Source organism: Larimichthys crocea, chromosome VII (assembly GCF_000972845.2).
Source record: "Larimichthys crocea isolate SSNF chromosome VII, L_crocea_2.0, whole genome shotgun sequence".
Taxonomy (NCBI): domain Eukaryota; kingdom Metazoa; phylum Chordata; class Actinopteri; family Sciaenidae; genus Larimichthys; species Larimichthys crocea.
In genome coordinates, this window is record NC_040017.1 from 12,265,317 (window position 1) to 12,287,447 (window position 22,131).

At 39.3% G+C, this 22,131-nt stretch overlaps 1 protein-coding gene across 1 annotated transcript in view; it reads left to right on the plus strand.

Moving 5' to 3' along the window:
- kcnj5 (potassium inwardly rectifying channel subfamily J member 5) overlaps positions 1-16,023 on the plus strand; it is a 24,314-nt gene extending 8,291 nt beyond the window's left edge. The window contains exons 2-4 of the mRNA XM_010757151.3: positions 2,203-2,285; positions 4,511-5,384; positions 13,507-16,023. Of these exons, the coding sequence (XP_010755453.1) occupies positions 2,223-2,285; positions 4,511-5,384; positions 13,507-13,892 (1,323 nt within the window). The 5' untranslated portion in view covers positions 2,203-2,222 and the 3' untranslated portion in view covers positions 13,893-16,023. The remainder of the gene's footprint in view (positions 1-2,202; positions 2,286-4,510; positions 5,385-13,506) is intronic.
- Positions 16,024-22,131: the final 6,108 nt, after the last annotated feature.

The window sequence follows — 22,131 nt, forward strand, 5'->3', positions numbered from 1 at the left end:
GCTCTATTCATGGATACACCAGCTCCGTTGCCAAACAATGAGTGTACAACTGGTTTGTTTTGCCAAACATATTTTGAGGGAAATATAATTCCTGGAAGTGCTACCTTTCTGTGTGTGGTTAGGTTAGGCAACAAAAGCACACACCCTGTCTCTCGATTCAAGTCTGTTGACCACAGTTCCCTAAACTCAAATGGTGCTGTGAATGCCTACATAAACATAAATCATAAAAACACCAGTCATCCTTTAGTTACTACAAGGACATATTATATTGCAAGTGTGAATATTGCTTGGAAAACAAGTTGAATAGATCAGTGTCAGTGGACTTGCACACAATGCTAACATGTTAATGTTTAGCATGTGAACTATCTTAGTTGCTAATATTTGCTAATTAGCACTAAAAACACAATATAGCTGAGGCTGACAGCAGCAGAAATGTCGATCTAATGATGACAATTGACGAAACATCAATCCAAGGTTTTACAGATAATCATTCAAGGCCTATGAAAGTCTCTTTGGTGTAGTATTGTGGGTATACCCACTTGTTTTTTGAGTCTGCACACCCACTTCTAAATTCCCTCTTATGCATTCAGTAGTGTTTACCAAGCTGACGTTTCTTCTTTTCATTCGGCAAAGGCATGACATTTCTGGCTGCAGAAAGTGTGTTTAAATTATTTACAGATTCTGTGGTTAATTTCATAATTATCCCTAATCTCTGAAGTCAAGCAGCAGAAGTTAAGTAGCAATTTGGAAATTTTAGTCTTACCTGTCACTTTTTATAACAAATGGTGTTCATTCTTTGTTGGATGGGTCGCTTTAAAAAAAGATTTGCTCCATAAATAAAGCGTATACCCACTTCTCCAGGCACCGCTACACTACTGATTGGATGTTTACATATTTAAAGTGAAAACTTTGGCTTACCGGCAATGCAAGAGAAAAAGCCAGAGGATCATTAAAGTCATTAGACCTTGAATTTATGTAGCAAATTCTATGTCAGTCCATCCAATAGTTATATTTCACTCTCTAATACATGTCAACCAAAAATGGTGCAACATGAAAAGTCAGGGGATCATCCTCTGGGACCATGATTGCCAATACAACATGTCATGTCAGGGCATATTAATAGCTGCGTCAAGATATTCCAGTTTGAATTAAAGTTGTGGACAGTCACAGAATGTTATTGTCATCTCTATCCATGCTGCTAATGTGGCTAACAATGTTGTCTTATTATGTTGATAAAACATGTAATTCCCGCAGGCTGATTTATGTGGTACATTCTCCTGTGACACCACCATTAGTGTGGTGAAAGAGTTGAACAGTTTCACTGAGACCATGGAAGTTGGATTGATGACATTTGGCAATGGTCTGCCTGACCATCACATTATGGGTGTGAGAGAGCTGTGCTGCAGCCGCAGCTGCCATTATTCTTCAGATTTAATTGTCTTGCATATAATTATCCACCATAAACTGTTGCTGTTTTGCATTGTGGAGATTTACATAATTTACTTAACAACAGAATAACTAAGCAGGAAATTGGTTTGATATATTAGATATTCATATATAGTTAGTTAGCTGGTTAAAGTGGTCCAAAAATAATAAAAAATTAAACTTAATACCACAATACTATAAATTTTTGAGTTTACAAGTGAAATGCCATAACAGTAACTCCCATGTATGATATACACACTACTATATTACAACCAATGCAAATGCAAACATCTCACTCTGTTGAAGATCTGACCTTTTAAGCTGCACAGTTCAAGCTGCTTTCACGGCTTTCTGTGGGTTCTAATTACACCAGTTGGTAAAAATTGACATATTGACAAATTGAAGCAATTTAAATGACAGGAAGAAAATATTGTGCCTGTGGGTCGCGTTATACATCAACACAACATTGTTAGTGTTGACATAATGTATGTACTTCTCAATGAGAATGTGTAATTTAGGTAGCTGAGGGTTGAAAGGTTGAAAAGCCTAATGGATAAAGCTTGCCCATGCTCTGAGGAAAACAGTAGACATTGACCTTTATTCTCTGCTTTATTGGTTCATTTTAATGCCTGTGATCAATAAACTGAAGCTCATTATGTTACTGCAATCTAATAAAAAGTACCAACAAAATGTCAATAATATTTTTGAAAAATATGTGACAAAATGTTTTAAAGCTTTAATTTAACGGACTATTGTAATATTCCTTATGTCTTATAGGTGTTGAGCTTCAGCTGAAGATGGCAGGAGATTCTCGAGTCCTCATGGACCACAACATGGAGATAGGAGTCACACCTGCACAGGTAGACTGTACAGCTGCTACTGCTCAGAGAAACACTGGTGATCCTGCATCTGCGAATGAAAGTGCTAACATGAGATAGATAGAGAGAGACAGAGAGAGAGAGAGAGAGAGACAGAGAGAAAGATGTGAGAGAAAATGATAGAGAAGATATAGAGATGGGAATGATTAGTAGGGAGAACAATATGTGTGTCAGAACTCAGATCAGGACTCTTTCAAGAAATGGTGTGAATGATGACAATAAGAAGGATGTTGGATATACAGTAGATATGCTGGAAACACACATTATAGATTAAATTTTTTAAATTTTTAAAAAGTAGTACAGCTTATAAATTCAGTCTTGCAAAGTGTAACCAAACACACTTTCTCTAGCTCAAATAAATATATAATTCAATTCACTAAGCAGTGGAAATAGGGAGAAACGGAAAAGACAACCCATTCACTCTTATTAACGGATGGTAGAGTTGCAGTAGTTATCAGTCCTGATTCTACTGCTTATTTGGGACTTATACAGCCTACCCAAGCACAGTCAGAGAGGTCAATGAAAGAAAACACCCACCGCTTACTCCTGCCATGCAAAGAGAACTAATGAATTTGTTTATCGACCATCAACCATATTGACTACGAAGGCCAAAGATTGGGCGGCACTGCTTTGACAGCTTCATCTATCACTCAATTAACCCCCACCTGAAACATGGAAATGAAGGGACCTAACTTGGTTGTGTTTCATTTAAAAGCAGTGAGGTAGTGATTAACAGCAATTTTGTATATTAACTGATGTTATCAGTGGAAAGTTTCACTTTATGGAAATGGTGAACTGACCATGTTCTGAAACTATATTTGATTCAATATCCCTGAGCACAGTTGGTAATAAGGGAGCCCATTGACATTTGGTGAATGCACTGTCATCAAGCCACTAATTGCGACGCCGGTCAATAAGCATTGTCTTTCAGTTCCTCTTTGTCAAAAGGTTCCTTCAAAAGGGGATCACTTCAAATCAATATCTGAAAACTCAATACTGTACATGCAGGCCTGTATTAAAAGTGCATGTACACAGCAGTGAAACAGCACCTGGCATCTCAAGGAAAAAAAACCTGAATAAACCCGTCCAACAGATTTTATTATCCAGCCACTGCAAGGATATTATAGCCCCTGAGATGATGTCCTTCCTTCCTCAGCTGAACTGTGAGTGATCCGCTTTGTGATAGAGAAAAAGAGCAGTCAGTGTAACCACAATAGGACGTAACTTACCTGGTGATGTGAGCATGACTCTAGAGAGAGATGGATCACAGGTGTCTGATTAATAGAAAGAGATTCAGAGGACATGCGGTCTGTGTTCTTGCCTCACAACACAAGGCATTCCAATTATCAACTCGGATTGGAGAGTGTCAGTGTGCTGTCAACGTGTCCTTGATCAGTTTCAAAGGTACCTTGCAACACTGTCCTCATTTAAGTGTCTTTCTGTCTGTCTGTATGTTTGTCTCAAAAAAAAGGGCCAAGCAACTGGCAATTGGATCCCGTGCAGGAATACATGGCCGTCATTGTTTTTCATAATATAAAATGTTCTAAAACATAGAATTTTAGAATCCAGCAAGTATATGTGACATGTGTGTGCCCATGCATATGCCACTCTGTTTAAAGATGCCATAATGCTCTATTGGGGAAGGATGGAGGATCTGTTCCTATCCAGGCCTGCCAATGTCCCAGAGGGTGTGAGGGGAGGGAAAACAGGGGACAGGGAGGGAGGCAGGGCACAGCTGTGGGGCCAGATCGCCTCACTGGAGCTGGGCCAACATCGACAAAGGCGTCCTTGTGTTCTTGTTGTGTCCTTACTATCCCTTTTCCTTTCTCCTGTATATGTGTACATACACTGACACCCACAATGTCATTGTGGAGTAGCACAGAGCAGTGCTGACTTCATTCGGCTCTTAATTTCATTTACCTCTCTGCCAGCAGAACAGAACAGTGTGGTTTTGCTCAAAGAAAGGCTGAAAGAAATCAAATTAAAAAGGTTAACCTACCTCTTCCAGTACAAATTCAATATAACTTTAGAGAAATATTAATAAAAAGAAGTCGGTGTGGATACTGTAAAATACCCCTATGGAGAATAATTAAAATTGCGACTGTTCTTTCTCCCTTTTTCTTTCTGTCTTTGCTCACTTGCTTTCTTTCACTCTCCTTCCTCCCTTTCTTTTGCCTCTCTGTCTTTATCTTTCCTCTTCCACATAGGTGAAGAAGCTTCCTAAACACTTGCGGGAGGCTCAGATCTCGACAGAGCGAACCCACTTGATTTCTGACCCGGCGAAGAAGCCACGTCAACGATATGTGCAGAAGGACGGCAAGTGCAACGTTCATCATGGAAATGTGCAAGAGACCTACCGTTACCTCAGTGACTTGTTCACTACACTGGTGGACCTACGCTGGCGCCTCAGCCTCTTCATTTTCACTTTGGTCTATGTAGTCAACTGGCTTTTCTTTGGCTTTCTGTGGTGGCTGATAGCACTCATCCGTGGGGATCTGGTGCATGCTGATGAAGAGGGCTGGACCCCCTGTGTGGAGAACCTCAACAGTTTTGTCTCAGCCTTCCTCTTCTCTATTGAAACAGAGACCACCATTGGGTACGGTTATCGTGTAATCACAGAAAAATGCCCTGAAGGTATCATACTTCTTTTGGTGCAGGCCATCTTGGGTTCCATTGTTAATGCCATGATGGTGGGCTGCATGTTTGTTAAGATCTCACAGCCAAAGAACCGCGCCGAGACCCTCATGTTCTCGCACAATGCTGTCATATCACTGCGAGACAACAAGATGTGCCTGATGTTTCGGGTGGGCGATCTGAGGAACTCTCACATTGTGGAGGCATCGATCAGAGCAAAGCTGATCCGCTCGCAGCAGACCAAGGAGGGGGAATTCATCCCACTCAACCAGACTGACATCAACATCGGCTTTGACACAGGAGACGACCGGCTGTTTCTGGTGTCGCCGCTTATCATCTCTCATGAGATCAATGAGAAGAGCCCATTCTGGGAGATGACTCTGGCTCAAATGGAAAAGGAGGAGTTCGAGATCGTGGTTATCCTTGAGGGCATGGTGGAGGCAACAGGTATGGGGGTGGGGGGGCCGGTCAATGGAAGGTAAAGAGAGGGGAAAAAGGTGGAATGGGATTGACATATGGATGATGGGTAAATGGATAGAGTGAGACAGAGATTGATGAAATGTGGGATGCGGGAAGTGAGCTGAGTGGGAATGATGGGAAGATGGATAAGTGGATGGAAAGACAAGAGTCTCACATAGCCTAAAAGAGAGGAGGGGCAGGATTGAGTACCTGTAAGTGCTGCAGATTGCAAAAGATAATATTGTAATGGATGGAAAGATTAACAGATAATCAACTCTCTAAGTGAGACATAAATAATATTAATGCATTTCAGTTCAAAGTTAGTACAGGCTTTAATGAGTACTTTATTATTTCAATGATCCCATGACAGCTAACAAATGTTTTTAAGAGGAAGATGGCAAATCTTTACTTCATTAATCCTTCAACTGGAATCAAAAAATCATTTCTTCACACACAAGTATTTGTTACTTCAGATCAGGCGGACAATTGAAAGCTGATCGTGCTACAACCTTGTAAATGTTCTGTGTTCTTACTGCAGCCTGCATTTCCATTGTTGCTACGTCAAGGTTATGTCTTTGATATTGTTTATTTCCAAATGAATGAAGTGTAGCTACCCTCACTGCTGGTCTGTGTTTTGGGTAAAGGCCAAGCAGTTCTTAAAAGTGCTCCAGGCCAGTTAGATCCGACCAGGTGTTTCTGTAAAGTTCCAGGAAGCTTATATTTCCCAGTATGAGACTGTTTCAATAGGAAGCAGGCTCAACTGATAACAGCCAATTACGTCGTTATGATGGTGTGTCACACAGGGATTTTTTTTCAAAAACATATGGTGCATCATTCCCTTTACACAGAAACCTTTACAGCATGATGACTGTTCCAGTGTGTTTTCTGAGGGGTGTTGGATAAATCGAGTATTGTTTGTATGCCTAAGCAGCATTGTTGAATGGCCATTGTTGAAAGACTAATTATAATCCACTCATTTTAAATACAATGCATTATACATTAATTTACTTTATTGGTTATCGTTGTACTTTGCATCGGTAAATGAGACACATTGGTTGATGTGAGCATTTAGTCGTGCACGGTCGTTTTAAATTTCGTACAAACTACAGAGCTTCCTAATGCAATCAGGCGTGGCGTTGCATGCATCTGAATATTTCTGCTCTATTTCATTTTTGATTTTTTTTATTCATTTGATTTTTTTTCCCTCCAAAGCACCGGTAGCCATCATGCTTCCTGCTCACGCTGTTGGATACTTGACTCAGGCATTAAATCACCTCTCGCTTCACCGGCAGAGACCATGGCATCATGCAGGGGTTATGTCGTCACCGTCCTTGACCGCTAGGAAAAGGTCCATTCTGACCATCCAGTAACCCTCCCCCTACTGTACCCTGTTAACCTTAATGAGAATTGTTAAGCAGGTCACAAAGCAGAAGCCAGGGAATTAAGTGATAGCTCAATTTACAGTATTTTTTTAAATGCTTTAACTACATATCATATCACACATGGTGAATTCAGAATGATACTAACAAAAGACAGACCCCCAGATAATTTGTTAAAGGTACTTTTGGTCAAATATAATCACGTCTTTTTATTTGAGTTATAAGGTCAGCATTTAAATTCATAGCTGAATAATCACCCTTAGTGGCAATTTTAAATGTGATGAATCTGCTGTCATTGTAGTTATGTATCAAATAATGGATGGCCAATGCTGTGGTATGCAAAAGATATTCTTTTTTTTCTGATTCACCAGAAAGTATATTAAAGCAACATCACACGAGAGGGAGTTCTGATTAACTTCAGCATTTGGCCTGCAGCCTCGTGCCTACAACCACATCACAGACATAAAGATATTCAGTACAACAACCTCAACCTCACGATTGCGTTAAGAGAACAGTATAGAACAAGCGGCATTCATTAGTTAACAGTTATAAGTGGCAACAAATTGTGATTTTTCTATGTATTAAATCATTAATTTGCTCTGCGAACACAAATAATCCCACAACTGGACTGTGTCTGTTAACAGATACAGGCAGATACTTTGGGAACAGCCAAAAAGAACCTAAAATACTATCATGGTGTTTTTAGTCAGTGTTTAATTTGGTATATATCTGATCCACCAACCAGCTCATTTTATTGAAAAATCTTAATTTCTGAAACAGTTTGCCTTATTCCTATGGTGGTCTTCCATTAAAATAACATTGGTGATTCCTTGAGTTGTTTAGGCGAGGTGACAAAATCCAAAATGTTAAATTAGTATGGAAATCAGTTTATCTTTATGGATTATAAAGAAGACTGTTAACATTTCTGTATACAGATACTTCCTTTACCTTGTGTTTCTTGTCTTTACGGAACAAAATGTTAATTTGTTAAAGGGGGTTTTAGTTTAATTCAAACTGCTAAAATGTGTTTTCATCACTACAAAAACACTAGGTAACGTATGAGGCAAAGTATGACAAGGTTGTCTGACATTGACTGCTACTAGCTATTAGTTTGATAATTGGTTATGTATTGATTACTGATGGTAGCTGATCAGATTTATCATTAACTAATGGTATTCAGTGATTCAGCAATTATGCAACAATTACTGACTTAAGTAAAAGTAAAATCTAACCAAAAGATATTCATAGTTTATTTTGTTTTCCTGGAAATACACAGTGTCTGACTAATACCTTGAAAACAATCAGTCATCATGAAACTTTTTACTACTCCAATAAGTAGTCTGAGCCGAAGTGAATAAATACAGCACATAAAAAGCACAGAACTGATCTGCTAGCTCAGGCTTGTAGTGACTAAGATATCTGCTAAAAAAGATCATTTTTCCATGGACAGATTTAGCTACTACTGTAAGTCTGTGAATATTTCCAGGATCTCCACAGCATTGTGTCAAAATGTATAGAAAAAAGATGAAATATCAGCTTCAGTCCATATTAGTCTACCTTTAGTCCTTCAAAAATAACATCTGTTGTCACTAAACTGTTTGATCTCCAACATGCTGCACACAAGGGAGGTACACACCTGCGTTAACAAGACCGTCTAACAGCACCATAAAATACAGAATATTCATTAAAGGAACCTTCAATTTCAAATTCAGATGTATAACTATTGAAAGTTGACTTCCAGTGTTGCGTGCCAATGTGAAAATTGCGGACTTTTATTTTTAGTGATGACTCGGTTGTGCTGTCATGCTGATTTGAACACATACTAAATGTCTAGCTGACCAATCAGAATGCTTGGTCAGAACTACTTGTTGTAATATTATTCTAAAAATTCCAGGAATAATGCCAGGGCATGAATCCAGCACACACACTGTTTTTTTCAGTTGGAGAAAAAACATTAATGGCCCGTATAAAGCAAGTAATGATTTAATAAACGCAACAAAATTGAGAAAGATTTCAATCAATATGTGATGATGTCCATGAAATGCACATGCATTATAACGTACTGTAGAGTAAAGATTCACTATTGAACAAAATATATACCACATCACAAACTGGATGCTGTCAGAGTGTGGAAGTGACAGATAAGTGGGTCGTGAAATGGCTTCATTTTCTCTTTAATGGCTAGTCATCGCTTGGTTTCTCCATTGACATCCAGCCTGTGGTTTTAAGCATGATTGTGAGTCAGGCTCTGATAATCACTAACAACCTTGGGCACACCCACAGCATTCGGGATAAACAGTAAAATGAGATGATGCACTCAATTAAAGTCTCTCAGTTAATGTATTACAGATAAATAATTCACTATTTACTCTGAGGTCCAACTTCTCCCAAACTATCTCAACTGTGTTCAGGTCAGATGATTGCGGAGACTAGATTATCTGAGGCAGCATTCTAGGTCATCCAATACCCAAGCCATTTGCTAATTCTTGTTGGACTCCTTACCTCTCACATGGTTTCTTTGCAGCAGTTTGACCATATGTTGACTTTGAGATATGTCTGGTATTTGAACTCAGCATTTATGTGGGTTGTAATCTGAGGTGTCATTAATTGGTGACTTCTGTAACTGTAATGAACTTATTCTCTGCAGCAAAGGTAACTCTGCCTTCACTGAGGCCGCCATCATACCAGCCAGTTTCATCATAGCATTTAAATGTGTTCAAGTGCAGTCACAAAAATCCATCATAATTCTTGAAATTTTTCAGATTAACTGAGTTTGAGACACGAGTCTGAAAGTAATGACTGTTTGACTGACTGGACTTGATTATATATGTATAGCTTGTAGCTGGCACATTATTAAGTTATTTTGCTGCTGGGTGAAAACGTGCTTTCATGGACAGCAAGAAATAATTTTATTTTTTTTCTGACAGATTTGATTTACAAGAATTTTAAATAATCCAAAGCTTTCATTCATTTTAAAATTTAAGCACAGTTTGTGCCCAGTGACTCAGTTAATGTAATCATGAGTATCATTAGTAACCAACCCGTGTTTAAACATCTCTAAGACAACAAGTGGTAAGACATTAATTAAATGAAAAAAGTGTTGATCATCTGTGGGCATTTCAGCAGCAGCTAAACTGAATTCTCATTCATCACAGCTGCCTACAAATAGCTGAGGGATATACAAGATCTTGTATGTACCATACTTGTATATTTTCTCCTTTTAAGTTAACTAAGATTTTTTTGCTCTAAACAAAAAGTGATTATGCTGCAGTTTATTGTAACATTTCCGGGACTTGTTCTGCTGCATCACAGGACCAGTCGTGTGTCGCTGTTGCCGACAACAAAGCTTGTTTACATTATTGAGGCCGGGCTTTGTTTCCTTTACACAAAATTATTTATGTTTAAAATAAGGCCTGCTTTATGCCATTTCTCAGAATACAGAAAATATCGGGCAGTAGTATTATTGTCGTGTAAACGGTAGTGTCTACACTTCCCAGAAAATTCCCTATCCATGTAGGATCCAGAAATAAGTTGGTTGTGAGTAGTTTGTTAGTTACCAGTATGTATGTAGAGAAGTAATAAATATAATTTATTTATTTATTATTAATAAGGAACTATTCACACACGAATAGTGTGAATTATAAACCATTACCATTTTTTCATGTGTCCATGTGCACCGCCTCAGGCAAAAATAACTTTTGACCCTTTCAGGCAATGAGTGTTATGGCTGACATGTTTGTGTAAGGTTTCATAATTTACTAATTAATCCTGCAATGTGTGCACGTTTTATTCGGATTACCATATTTTAATATCTCATATATATTTAACAGACCATATGAAGGAGGATTCTTTCTAACCAGATTTAATTTGCCAGAGATAAATAAATAAATAAAATAAATAAATATAAAAAAATAAAAAATAAGCCCTCAGCATCTATAATTTAGGTGCCTGAATTAATCATGTTCCAGTTGCTACTATATAGATTATGTGCCAATTATTTGCTTAGTCAGCAGAGAGATTTGAGGAGAAAACTAAACATCAACACAAGCGATAGGGAAAACTCCAAAGCAAAGACTACATGAAAAAGACCTTGTCGCAATACAAAACATAGCTGTTCTATTTAATTACATAGGGGAAACCCTGTGTTCTGGCTGACTCATTAATAACAGTAATTCAGGCAGCCTACCTGGAACAGAATATTACATGAATACAAAATAGCTAGAGAGATAATATTTGACATATAGGTTTCCCCCAGGGGTACCTAGAGTGAGACTCTATGCATAAATGCTGAAGTGAAGGTCATAGACACTTACGTAGTGCTACACAAGAAGCAGCGGCATGTGATTGCGGTACTTACACTCACAATGACGTTCTGACATTCTCACACATCAACAGGAGTAAAGCACACGTGTAACTAATAACGTTTTCCATTTTGGTGCACCAGGAAGCCAGCATGCACAATGCCACGACCCTGAAACGGACACACCTAAATGGAAAGCAGCCCTTATTGAAGTGATTAAATACACCTGTGTTTGGCAAGTCAACATGTCTTTTGTGAGAAAGGTCTGTTAGTTACAGAGCAGCGGCTTCTTTGTTTCTGCTTCTTCACTCGTGCATCATTTATATTTGAAGATCATGCCGGTGCTTTTTCCATGCTTCATTTTGTTTACTACATTTGAGCTGAAGAGTGTTATGGATGCTTCGGTGACACTAAGCTGTGTGGTGCATTTACATGCTGTGGAAATCCCCAAGCCACAGCTTTTGCAAGTTCACATCATCCCTTTCAAGACAGCGTTTGTTTGTTGCCTTGTCATTGTTGGGTCTGGTGGAGAACCACGGTTAAACATGAGTCAGCAAATATGATAAAAATGAAAATCGTCATGTGGTTGAATAATGTGAATTCTGTAACCTATTTTATTACAATTCCTGCCACTCATCTGCCAACTGTCGGGCCTTGAAGCACATAATCTCAGCACACGTGTCTCCTACGCAACACAGCACCCTGCAGCAGACTATTAACGCTTAAAAGCAGGTATTTTTCCAAAATATGCAAGAAGAAAAAGACAAATCAAATGTTCTGGAGTCTGAAAGCAAAGACAATATGGACACATTATCATACAATATGTGCTTCTGTTGGTAGTGAAAACTGGAATGTATGTGTGTGTGTGTGGAAGCTGGGGGTGGCAATTATTTGTTTATATTGGTGAAATGATTCAGTCTTTTGATCAGGCTGTTCATTTCGATCTAATCTCTCAGGAAATAACTGCGATAATCACAACAATCAACAAACAAATGCATCAGCAAAATACCGCCGTACTGGCTGTGAAGAGTCTGACTCACCATGCTTGACTATACTGGATTCTTGAATTGTGACAAAACCTCAGGAAAAATGGCAAAACGGGCTGCAGTATCTTTTAAATGCTAATAAGACAAAAAAACTAATAGATCTTAACACAGCCAATTTCGGTTTGGACTGCAAAGTATTAGCTAAATGAATCATTTAAAGCCAACACATCAAACAATATGCCAACACCCTTAATAGACACTATAGAAAATCCTCCTGGGACTCAGAGTTTCTATATTGTCTTTGATGATCTTGTCACAGAAATAAAAAAATAAAAAAAACGTTAAATGTGGAAAATAGGACATTCATATCCATATCAATTTTAGAGCAGATGCTTGATGTTAGCAGTGATGTTATGCATTTACAGAGAGACAGAACATTAGGTAACCCAACAGCTGTGTGAGCGGGGCGTATGTGATGAGTCAGATGTTTACAGTTACCTTCTAGATGACGTTATATAGTGCTTGTCAGTAAGCCTAGTTTTGTGTACCACATGTAGACCCCTCCATCTTCTTAACTCACTTTCTTTACAGTTAATGCAGGCATTATATAAATATTTGTTTTACGTGTCATTGATGCTAATGTTGAATCCACAAGAGAGGAGATTGCTTCTAGCTCGCTAATCACTAATGAGAGCACGTCTCGTTACCACTGAAGATTTAGACCTTGCAGCAACAATAGGCTTCATCTTATTTGTGATTAATTGTGTGTTTTGTTATTCCTATTTATTTGTTGAACTTTCTATAACACAGGTGAGGATAATAAAGACTTTTTCAGAGCTTGTGTATTGGCATGTGCTGCCTCACTAAAAAGGCTCGGCGGGAGACTTAATGGAACAGCCATCATTATTTTTTTTTAGTTACACCTGTAAATTTAATGCTGTAATTCAATTGTCACACGTGTGTAGTGCTTACAAACCAACACGTGCCCAAAAATAGATACATACAAGCTTTTTCAATAATGTTGATATAGTGCTGATATGCTGATAAAGTCTTTCTCTCTTTCCATTTCCACAGCAAGTGCAAGACTCAGCTGCCAAATAAAACATTTTTTTATGACTTGCTTATTGGCAAAAATACACCTCAGAATGACACGTTTCTGTTGTGTGTAAATACAGCATGTATTTTACCAGTTCATACTTACTACTAAATTAGATGAAACATACACACAGTTCCTGTATAAACATGAATAATTCACTAATGCTGTCTCTCTTTCTCCTTACACCTCTCTCCATTTGTGTGTGTCTGTTTGTTCACCTGCTCTGGTTGTCCGTATTTGCTTTTTTTTTTTTTTTTTTTATAACTTGTATATGTGTGGTACATTTTGAATTTTGTGTGCATGTTTGTGTGTGCATGTGGACACATACGCCTATCCATACCTGTGACAGGGATGACATGTCAGGCACGGAGTTCCTACCTGGACACGGAGGTGCTTTGGGGCCACCGCTTCACACCGGTTCTCTCCCTTGAGAAGGGCTTCTACGAGGTAGACTACAACAACTTCCACGATGTCTACGAGACCAACACGCCCACCTGCAGCGCCAAGGAGCTAGCTGCTAAGCTTCGGGAGGGGCCACTATTGCCTCAGCTTTCGCTCCTTAGCCCTGAGCCCAAAATGCATACTTTTGACCCCCTGAACCGCCTGTCCAAACCGGACCCACTCAGCCAGGATGAGGACAAGGAGGAGAGAGATTCAGGGGGTGACAGAGGAGAGACCAATGGCTCAGCTGCTGCTTTGGAGGAGCAGCCCCTTGCTGATGGACTGCGTGACTGATGTGACTGACAGCCACGTGAACTAAAAGACTAGACAGGAGGACAGGAAAATATAATGCTTCATTTAGTCAATGGCCAGCTTGTTCCATTGCAATGCTTGGAGATACAAGACATCCATCTCCAGCCCCCCGACTCATGCAATACTCCTTCTAGAGTGTCAATCTATAGTATAGATTGGTTTTGTAGACACGTAAGTACACATACACAGACACACACGTACAGTATCTATATCTACACTTTACGGTCGGTGGCTCAGATTGTCTTTTTATAATCGTAATGACCACTTACTGCTATAACAGCTCAAGTTCTATAATGTAAACTTGAGGGGAAACTGGTAGCCATGACAAGAGTACCATGGACTTCCTATGGATACTCCAATATTCTCATTATAGACTGTGTTGATTCAGCTTCATTTGATCAGAGTATCGGTCTCATAACTCAGCTAACGTGTCTGACAGCAGCTTCTGCGTGGTAATGGAACCTTGTTATTGATTACTTTTTTTAAAATGTGGGGGCTTATTATTTTCCTTTTGCTGTCATTGTTGTTATTATTCTGTGTCAGAAAACCCAATTCACCAAGGAGGAAATGTGTAATAAGGCTTCTAGTCCGCATAGACAAGAGATGATGTAGGAAATTATTCTGTAAAAGGCAATGTGTACTGGCAACCACTATACAGTTTTGGTTTCTTTGTTGACACCTTCCTCATGGTTGTACTGTCATAAATACTCTCACTGTGTGTGTCTGGTTGTCTCCCTAACATCTTGGGAGCCAAAAGAAACCAGCTAGTACCTCATTTTATACGCATTTTCAGGGTTTAAAATTAACAATGAGAACTAGACAAACGCTGGTAAAAGCTGTATACTATATCCTACTGGCTGACTATTTTGAAAACTTCTTGGCCTGGTTAAACATTTAATTCCCCTTGCCGCTGAAGCAACTAAAACATTAATTCCAAGCCCTTTTCTTGGTACGTAAAGCACAATTTCCCACTCCACACTGACCTAACCACCCACCAAGCCACCGCTACTGGCTGATGCATGTCAGTCCTAGTTAAAAGTGACATTCAAATGTAGATTCAAATATTTATTTATATGAAATATTTATGCTCAACTTCTATTTGAAATGTTCTTGATTTTTTATACACCAATATGAATATTTCAAATGCTCCACAAGCAAAATGAAATGCTCCATGTATCCCTTTTATGTTTGTTTTGTTTTTTGTTTTAAATATTTAAAAGATATTCAACCTTGGTATTTTTCAGCTACATAAAAGTTGAGTCTACCGATGATAGGAGCAGGTTTTCTGTCTCATCTCATGAGTTTAGTATCTGGCCAGCACATCATCTGCAATATTTGCCCTTGTTTGTAATTATTTCCTCTGAACGTCACCTTTAGCTCCTCCAACTTACGTTTTTTGTCGACGCACACTTGGCTCACTCTGCACGTTGGCCCTGATCCACAAAAACTGCCCCTGGATCTTTTGCTTGATACGTGGCCCTTGTGACGACTGTTTTGGGAGCCCACATTTATCAGGTGAGGGCCATAGCCTAGAGTATATATTTTTTTCCTCTTCCTTGAAAAGACACATGTCAAAGCTTGCATGCATGATTCAACCCCTCTGCCTCCCACTGCTGAATAAATTTAATACAGTAAGAAATACAGGGTATTTTCTAGGCATGCAAATTATGAGATTTCTACAATATGTTATCAGATAATGTAATAATATTCAAATATCATTTGTGGAAAGAAAAATGAGATTCCTGATACTTTAAAATCTCCCATTCCCCAAATTTAGTGTTAAATAGTTTTTGGTTTGTTTACAGATGCTTGTCCAATCAGTGTATTTCTTTTCTCTGTGACATTTTAGCATCCTACTATGTATTCCATTTGCTAAACGATACATTTGTCATTAGAGAGAGAGAGAGAGAGATCATCTTTCATTGCTGGAATGTCATCTGTTTTCTGTGTGTTCTCATGGGAATAAACATAATATGGCCGAAAGAACAACATGTTCCTGTTAGATAATGTGTGCATGCATGAGTAAGTGTATGAGTGTGTGCGCGTGTGTATGTGTGTGTGTGTGTGTGTGTGTGTAGTTATTTTGCACACAACTTTTAAACTGAGGATTGCAAAGGGCCTTCGTTTAGCATGTGTGATGCTGCACTGTATCAGCTGTAGTGTGGCAGATTCAACATATGGCTCTTGGTACTGTCTTAGACACACAAGCTACCTGAAAACTGGATTAAATCTGTATCGAATCATAAAAAGAAGAACTTAAGCGACCTTTATTATCAGCACAGAATAATCTTGTCCTGTACTGAAGCTCGAAGGAAAAACTGCTTCATGCATGCTACAGGAACAAATATGGCTGATAACATCAAGGACTTTGTCGGCCCCTTTTCCACGTCTAAATTTAAATTCATTAATTCAAACTACAGCAGCAAAGTCTGGATACATCTCACTCGTAACCCAATCCATCCCTGTGGTAAACCCTGAACACTAACGCTAGTTGTCCAACTCTTTAAAGACAATTAACCAATGTTTTTTTTTTTAGAATGACTGCGGCTGCTGGAGTCCTTTGACACCTGAGCAGCATCCCTGAGTCAGCTTTGTGTGTTTGGAAACTGCAATTACACAGGCACAAGCACACACACACACACACACACACTGGAAGACACAATCACACAAAACAGCTGGCAGACTGATTAAGGCCACCACAGCTATTAACTAGCCACAGAGAAAACACTGCAGAAGTCACTGGGGTAATCACATTTATCCAGCGTCTACAGAGTACAAGCAGTCAGAAAATGAAACATGGTGTTACATTTGGTGACCAGTGTGTCATAGAAATTCACTGAATCACAGCAATGTGCTGTCAAGGCTATTCTTGTCCGAGCTATTAAATTTGGAAGCCGGATCGTCAGCAAGATGACAGTCCCTGATTCAAATCTGAATAATGTACGATGATGAATATAATGCATCTGTTGAATGGTGCATTGAAATAGGTACCCAGGGCAGGTGCATGTGGGCGCGCATGGGCGTGTGTGTGTGAGAGGGGAAGAGGGTTGAGAGACATAATCAGTCATCCCCAACCTCAAGCCAACAGCACACATGGACACACAATAACACCCACAAACACACAACAAAACCAGAAAATGGTCCATTTAAGCTTTTGCCAAGTTAGATGTTGCCCTTTGTACAACAAGGAAATTATGAAAGGAAACAAACAAAGATGCAGAAAAATCACTAAAGCTGATGAATGGCACCACACCAACAGAGTGACTAGCTATTGTTCTTCCTCTTTCCATTGCTAACTAATACTCTTTCCTACTCCTTTAAATAATGCATGCTCATGACGAAGAAGGAAGCACATAGGCCATTAACAACTGGGTAGTCAGAATACAACATCCTGCATAAGAAAGAGAATTACAATCGCAGGGAAAAAAAGAAAAGAAAAAACAAGTGGGAGGAATTTTACTCTGATACAACACACACACACACACACACACACAAGTGTAAGCTCTTTCCATCTTCTTCCTCCATCCTTGGACTCTCCTTATTTTGCTCTTTGCAAACAAGCTGACCCCATCAAACTCCCACACGCAGAGAGACAATTGAGCAGTTTTACTGTACTTTTCACATTGTTTCATGGATTGCCTGGTGATGTCTTTTTTTTTTTTTTTTTTACGCCATCCAGAGCAACATCCGGAAGACAAAAAGGCAATCTCCCAAACCCCATTGTCCTCTCTTTAGCTGCTGTGACTCCCTGCTGCAATTTTATCTTATTAGGCATTCAAATACCCTCTTACATGGTACTGTAATGGTTCCTCTGTCTTCATTCCCTTACAGCTCCCACTGGTAAAAGAAGGGTTTTAGTAATTTGTTTCTTTTCTCTTTTTTTTGAAGCTTGTAATTCTCCCCATGCACTTGTAAGGTACTGCTGCAGAGGCTCAAACCCCCGTTTGCACATGTATCTTCATGTGCAGCTTTGTGTCTCTATGCCAAAAAGACATGGTGGGTTTCCTTGGAATCTTCCCCTGCACTGTTAACCTGAACAAAAGCTGTAAGCCTCCAGAATCCAGCAGTGAACATGCTGCTAAATCTTATGTAATACATCCTCACAAAGAGCGAGTGAACCAATCACAAGAAACGTATCTGAGGTGACGTATTTCAGTCTGCTGTTTATCCATGGTGAAAATTAAACAGTTGGAAGCAGTAAATGTAGGGAAGAAAATAGTCGGCTAGAATTATGAGAAAACTATAGTCAGGCATTTCTGTCTGGTTCTGTGTGACAGAATATTTTTCTGGAGTTTTGAACAGAACAGGCAGACAGATGCGCAGACAGACAGACAGAGAGAGAGAGAGAGAAACCTTTGCCTTTTTCCAGCCAGGAGACAGAGGTCTGCCCTTTGATGTATTTGGATGATGGCAGCCTTTGATGAGGATTTCTATGGCCGCAGAGTGGCCGTGGCTCCAAATGGAGCTGGCTGAGCTTCACCTGCTGAGAAGCACTGAGAACGCAAGAATATTCAAGGACGGAAACTGTGTAATCAGCCAAAATTAAAGCAGTAGTTCAACGTTTTGAGAAATACTCTTATTAGCCTTTATGCTGAGAGTTATGTAAGATTTATACCACTCTTGTGTCTGCAGAGTGAATACAAAGCGATCAACATCGAATTAATGCCACCAATCAACATATTTTATCTTGTCTTTTTAAATAATACAAAAAAACTAAGTGTAAAATCGACAAGTTGCGGTTTCACTGGGGATCAGGGCTCGCTGTTTCCACCTGTTTTCTGTGATTATGCTAAGCTAAGCTTCATATTAAGCATACAGATAGGGGACTTCAATATTCTCGTCTAAATCTTGGCAAGACAGCAGCGTTTATTTCATTAGAACTATCGATTTAACAGTCGGCCATGTAAAAATGAATAAGGGGAATTAATTTTGCTTCACTTTATGTCAGAAACTTACGGAGATGTAATTATTTTTAATTCTCTGTGAGCCCATTCTGTCACCACAGGCCTTGTTTTAAAACTACAAGCCAACAGAGCATAAAGGGTTGGATTAATTAACACTGACCTTTTAGCGTCATAGTTAGCCATTATTTCTACATTAATGCTGCAGTGAAACATGGACTGAATGTAGAGCTTCTGCATGAGGTGCAGGAGAGGAGTTTGTAATCCACAACCACTCGAAACTCACTGACTCATCATCTTGACAGAGCGAAGAGCAATGCAGCAAACGTTGGACGCAACATAGGATGTTGGATAGAGATGAGATTATTGTGGGGGGTTTGTTTGCTTTTTATTGTTTTCTTTGATTTTCTTTTGGTTTATTAGACAAAGAATAGGAGTCCAGGTTTTGAGGAAGAGCAGGAGGTAGTAAGGTGAACAAACATGAAGAAGGTAATTGGGACAAGGACAGTTTTAACATTTCATTCCTCTCTCGGTGGAGAGCAGGTAGAGAGAGTGCAGATTTAAACAAGTTACCCTTTTATCACTATTGTTTTACTTCCCCTTTCCCACTTTAAAGGCAGTTTTGACATGAAATATCAGCCTCTTATCTAAGTAATGCACTGGCACATTATTTGTGTAAGGGGGGTGAAAAGAAAAAGATTGTAACAGATACTGGCTTTTGAACTTATGGTGAATTTAAGCCCACTTGAGAGCCTTTGAATGTGTAGGAGAAAGCGAGAGAAGTCTGTGAGATGTGAGAGATCCCACATCAATGATAGAGATAAATCAATAGTTCCACACAATGGCTCTAAATGAAGGCAGTGGTTAGCTTTGTCTGCGAGCTCTCTTACCAAGAAGCACTTTGTTCTAACAGGATTTCAAGCCTCCGCAGGACCTGCTATGTGTGCTGCCGGTAGGGTTTATATAGTCTGCCATTCAGGAAAGAATATTTTCTGTATGTTGAGTGGAATGCAAAGAAAAAAAAAGAGAAAGAGAGCAGACATTAAGGGCAGATAATGCCTTTAGACACTTATTGATTGAGTAACACCAGAAACTAAGAGTGTTTCAATCAATAGCCAGACAAATGAAGCAGTCTTCTTTTTCTGAGGAAATCAAATCGAATACAAATTAAATCATAGCGTTGTTATTCATGTTTTCATTACTCTCCGTGGCGAGAGTAGTGTAAAATAATGTAGCTGTAGAAACTGTGGCTTTATTTGCAGAGATCATCAAATCAAATGCGATGCAGTATAAGTGGTTTAATGTACATTTAACACCGTGAATCAAATTCTTCTTTCGCTGCATGCTGTGTAGTTTACCACTGTGTCTGTAAACGGCCACTGGAAAACCAAATTACCTCATGCAGAGATAAGTTTATACTCTCTATATTTACCTTCATTTCACCCTCTCGTTCTCTTTCTATCCATTCCTCTCTCTCATTGAGTAGGTAACCCTCATGACTCCTCTGCCTCCTACGCACAAAAACAATACTAGAACAGGAAAGAGAGCTGTCCGGTTCTCACCTACCTGTGGATGACTAACCTATTTCAGGGCGAATAATCACCACGGCACGCACATGAGCACGGAACCAATTGCAAAAACCTGCACCCACATCATTAAAATCAATAGGTAATTTAAAATGTATCACGATACTGCTTTGGAGAGAATTTGAATATAGTATCTGTCTGTGTATCGACTAAACAGCTATTAACAATTCTTTGCTTTGTCATATAAGTTAAATTGCTGTGGAAGCGTTCTCCCGTCTCTCTGATGATAGGGTAAATTTCATCAAAATAGCACATTTTAATGCTTTTGCTTAAAGTCTGTGTTACAAAATGCAGCACTCCAGCAGCTGACAGAGCGAGTGCACCACCAGCCAAATCCTCGCCTCTTAAAAGACATGCTCAGTTATTACTCATACCACCAAATCACATCTCTTGTACAGTATGAACTCTCGCTGCCTCACTTCAACTTCTGTGGGCTGTTTGGGTTTTTGAGAGAAATATCAAATATTTATAGATGTGACTAAACTACCATGTGCTGAATTGTACTGAATTGAAGCATTTTTCCCAACCAGCTCTATTGTCTCCTTTGGGTGCTGGCATTTCCATGCATCTGTGAGCTGCTTTGTACTATAACTCTTCATGCATAAGGCAGCCATCCTTTATGAGTCATACTATAATCACTTCAAGCCTATAGAGCATTACACATACATTCGCTGCTGTTCCTTATGCATTCACAGTATGCAACTCCGAATGCACCGCTGTGGGAAACGCTCTCTACGTCTTTTGGGTGCTAACTAAGCCAATGAGTCTCAAAGACTTTTGAAGTCCTAGAAGCTTTATGCATCTTCAACACGTGCTTCCTTGTCACTGCATGTCCTCCCTCCAGCCAAGCTAGTTGTTTTGCCTGTGACCTTTTAACAGATTCCCCTGGCATCACCGCAGCCTGCAGTCATTTGCAGTGTGCTCTGTCACAAGCAGCATAGTAAACGTTTCCAAAAAGGGCCATAAACTGTATGTCATGCATCAGAGGTGTGCGTTTGATGATTTTTTATACAGGACTGTGCATGTTGTTATCATGATGAAATATTTCAAGGGTGAAAAATCTGTATGCTTCTCCGCACACGCTGTGATTTGTTTGTTTGCCCTTCAGCGTTGGATTAGGACTATATTTAGACGAATGAAGTATGCTAATGAGCACCTAGCTTCTGGAAGGCATATCTGACAGCCTCCACCACACACACTGCCAAGTCCATAATCTTTACCCCAAATCCCTTTTTTCTTTCTCAGCTTCTGTTTTTTTTCTTTCTTCACTCCATTGTGATGTTATTGTTAAAATGCTTGTGGAGTTGTGTTACATAAGGTTTGTTCACATGGACAGAGGAGTTCTCATGTTTATTAGTTGTTGAATTGCATCTTAACTTTACACTCAGTGGGCCCCCCCGGTGAAAGAAAACTCTTGCATAACTGTTCTCTCTAAGAAAATGTGTCCCCTTTTTAGGACTTGTGCTGACTGCCTTGGTGACTCATACACACACACACTTACGTACCTTTTCATGCTAATGCCATGATTCAGATGAGATTGCTTATGTCATGTCTCTTTCATGTAATCCTCCTGCAGTGAGAAAAAAAAAGTGAAGTCTCACTGCTCACTCACTGTGGCCACAGCAGGATTTTTATATTTCATCTAAAAATAATTAACCTTATTTTCAGAGCAGTTTTTCAGAGCTGCTATCTAGGATAAGAGATGAACAAGGCCAATCACCAATATCACTAATC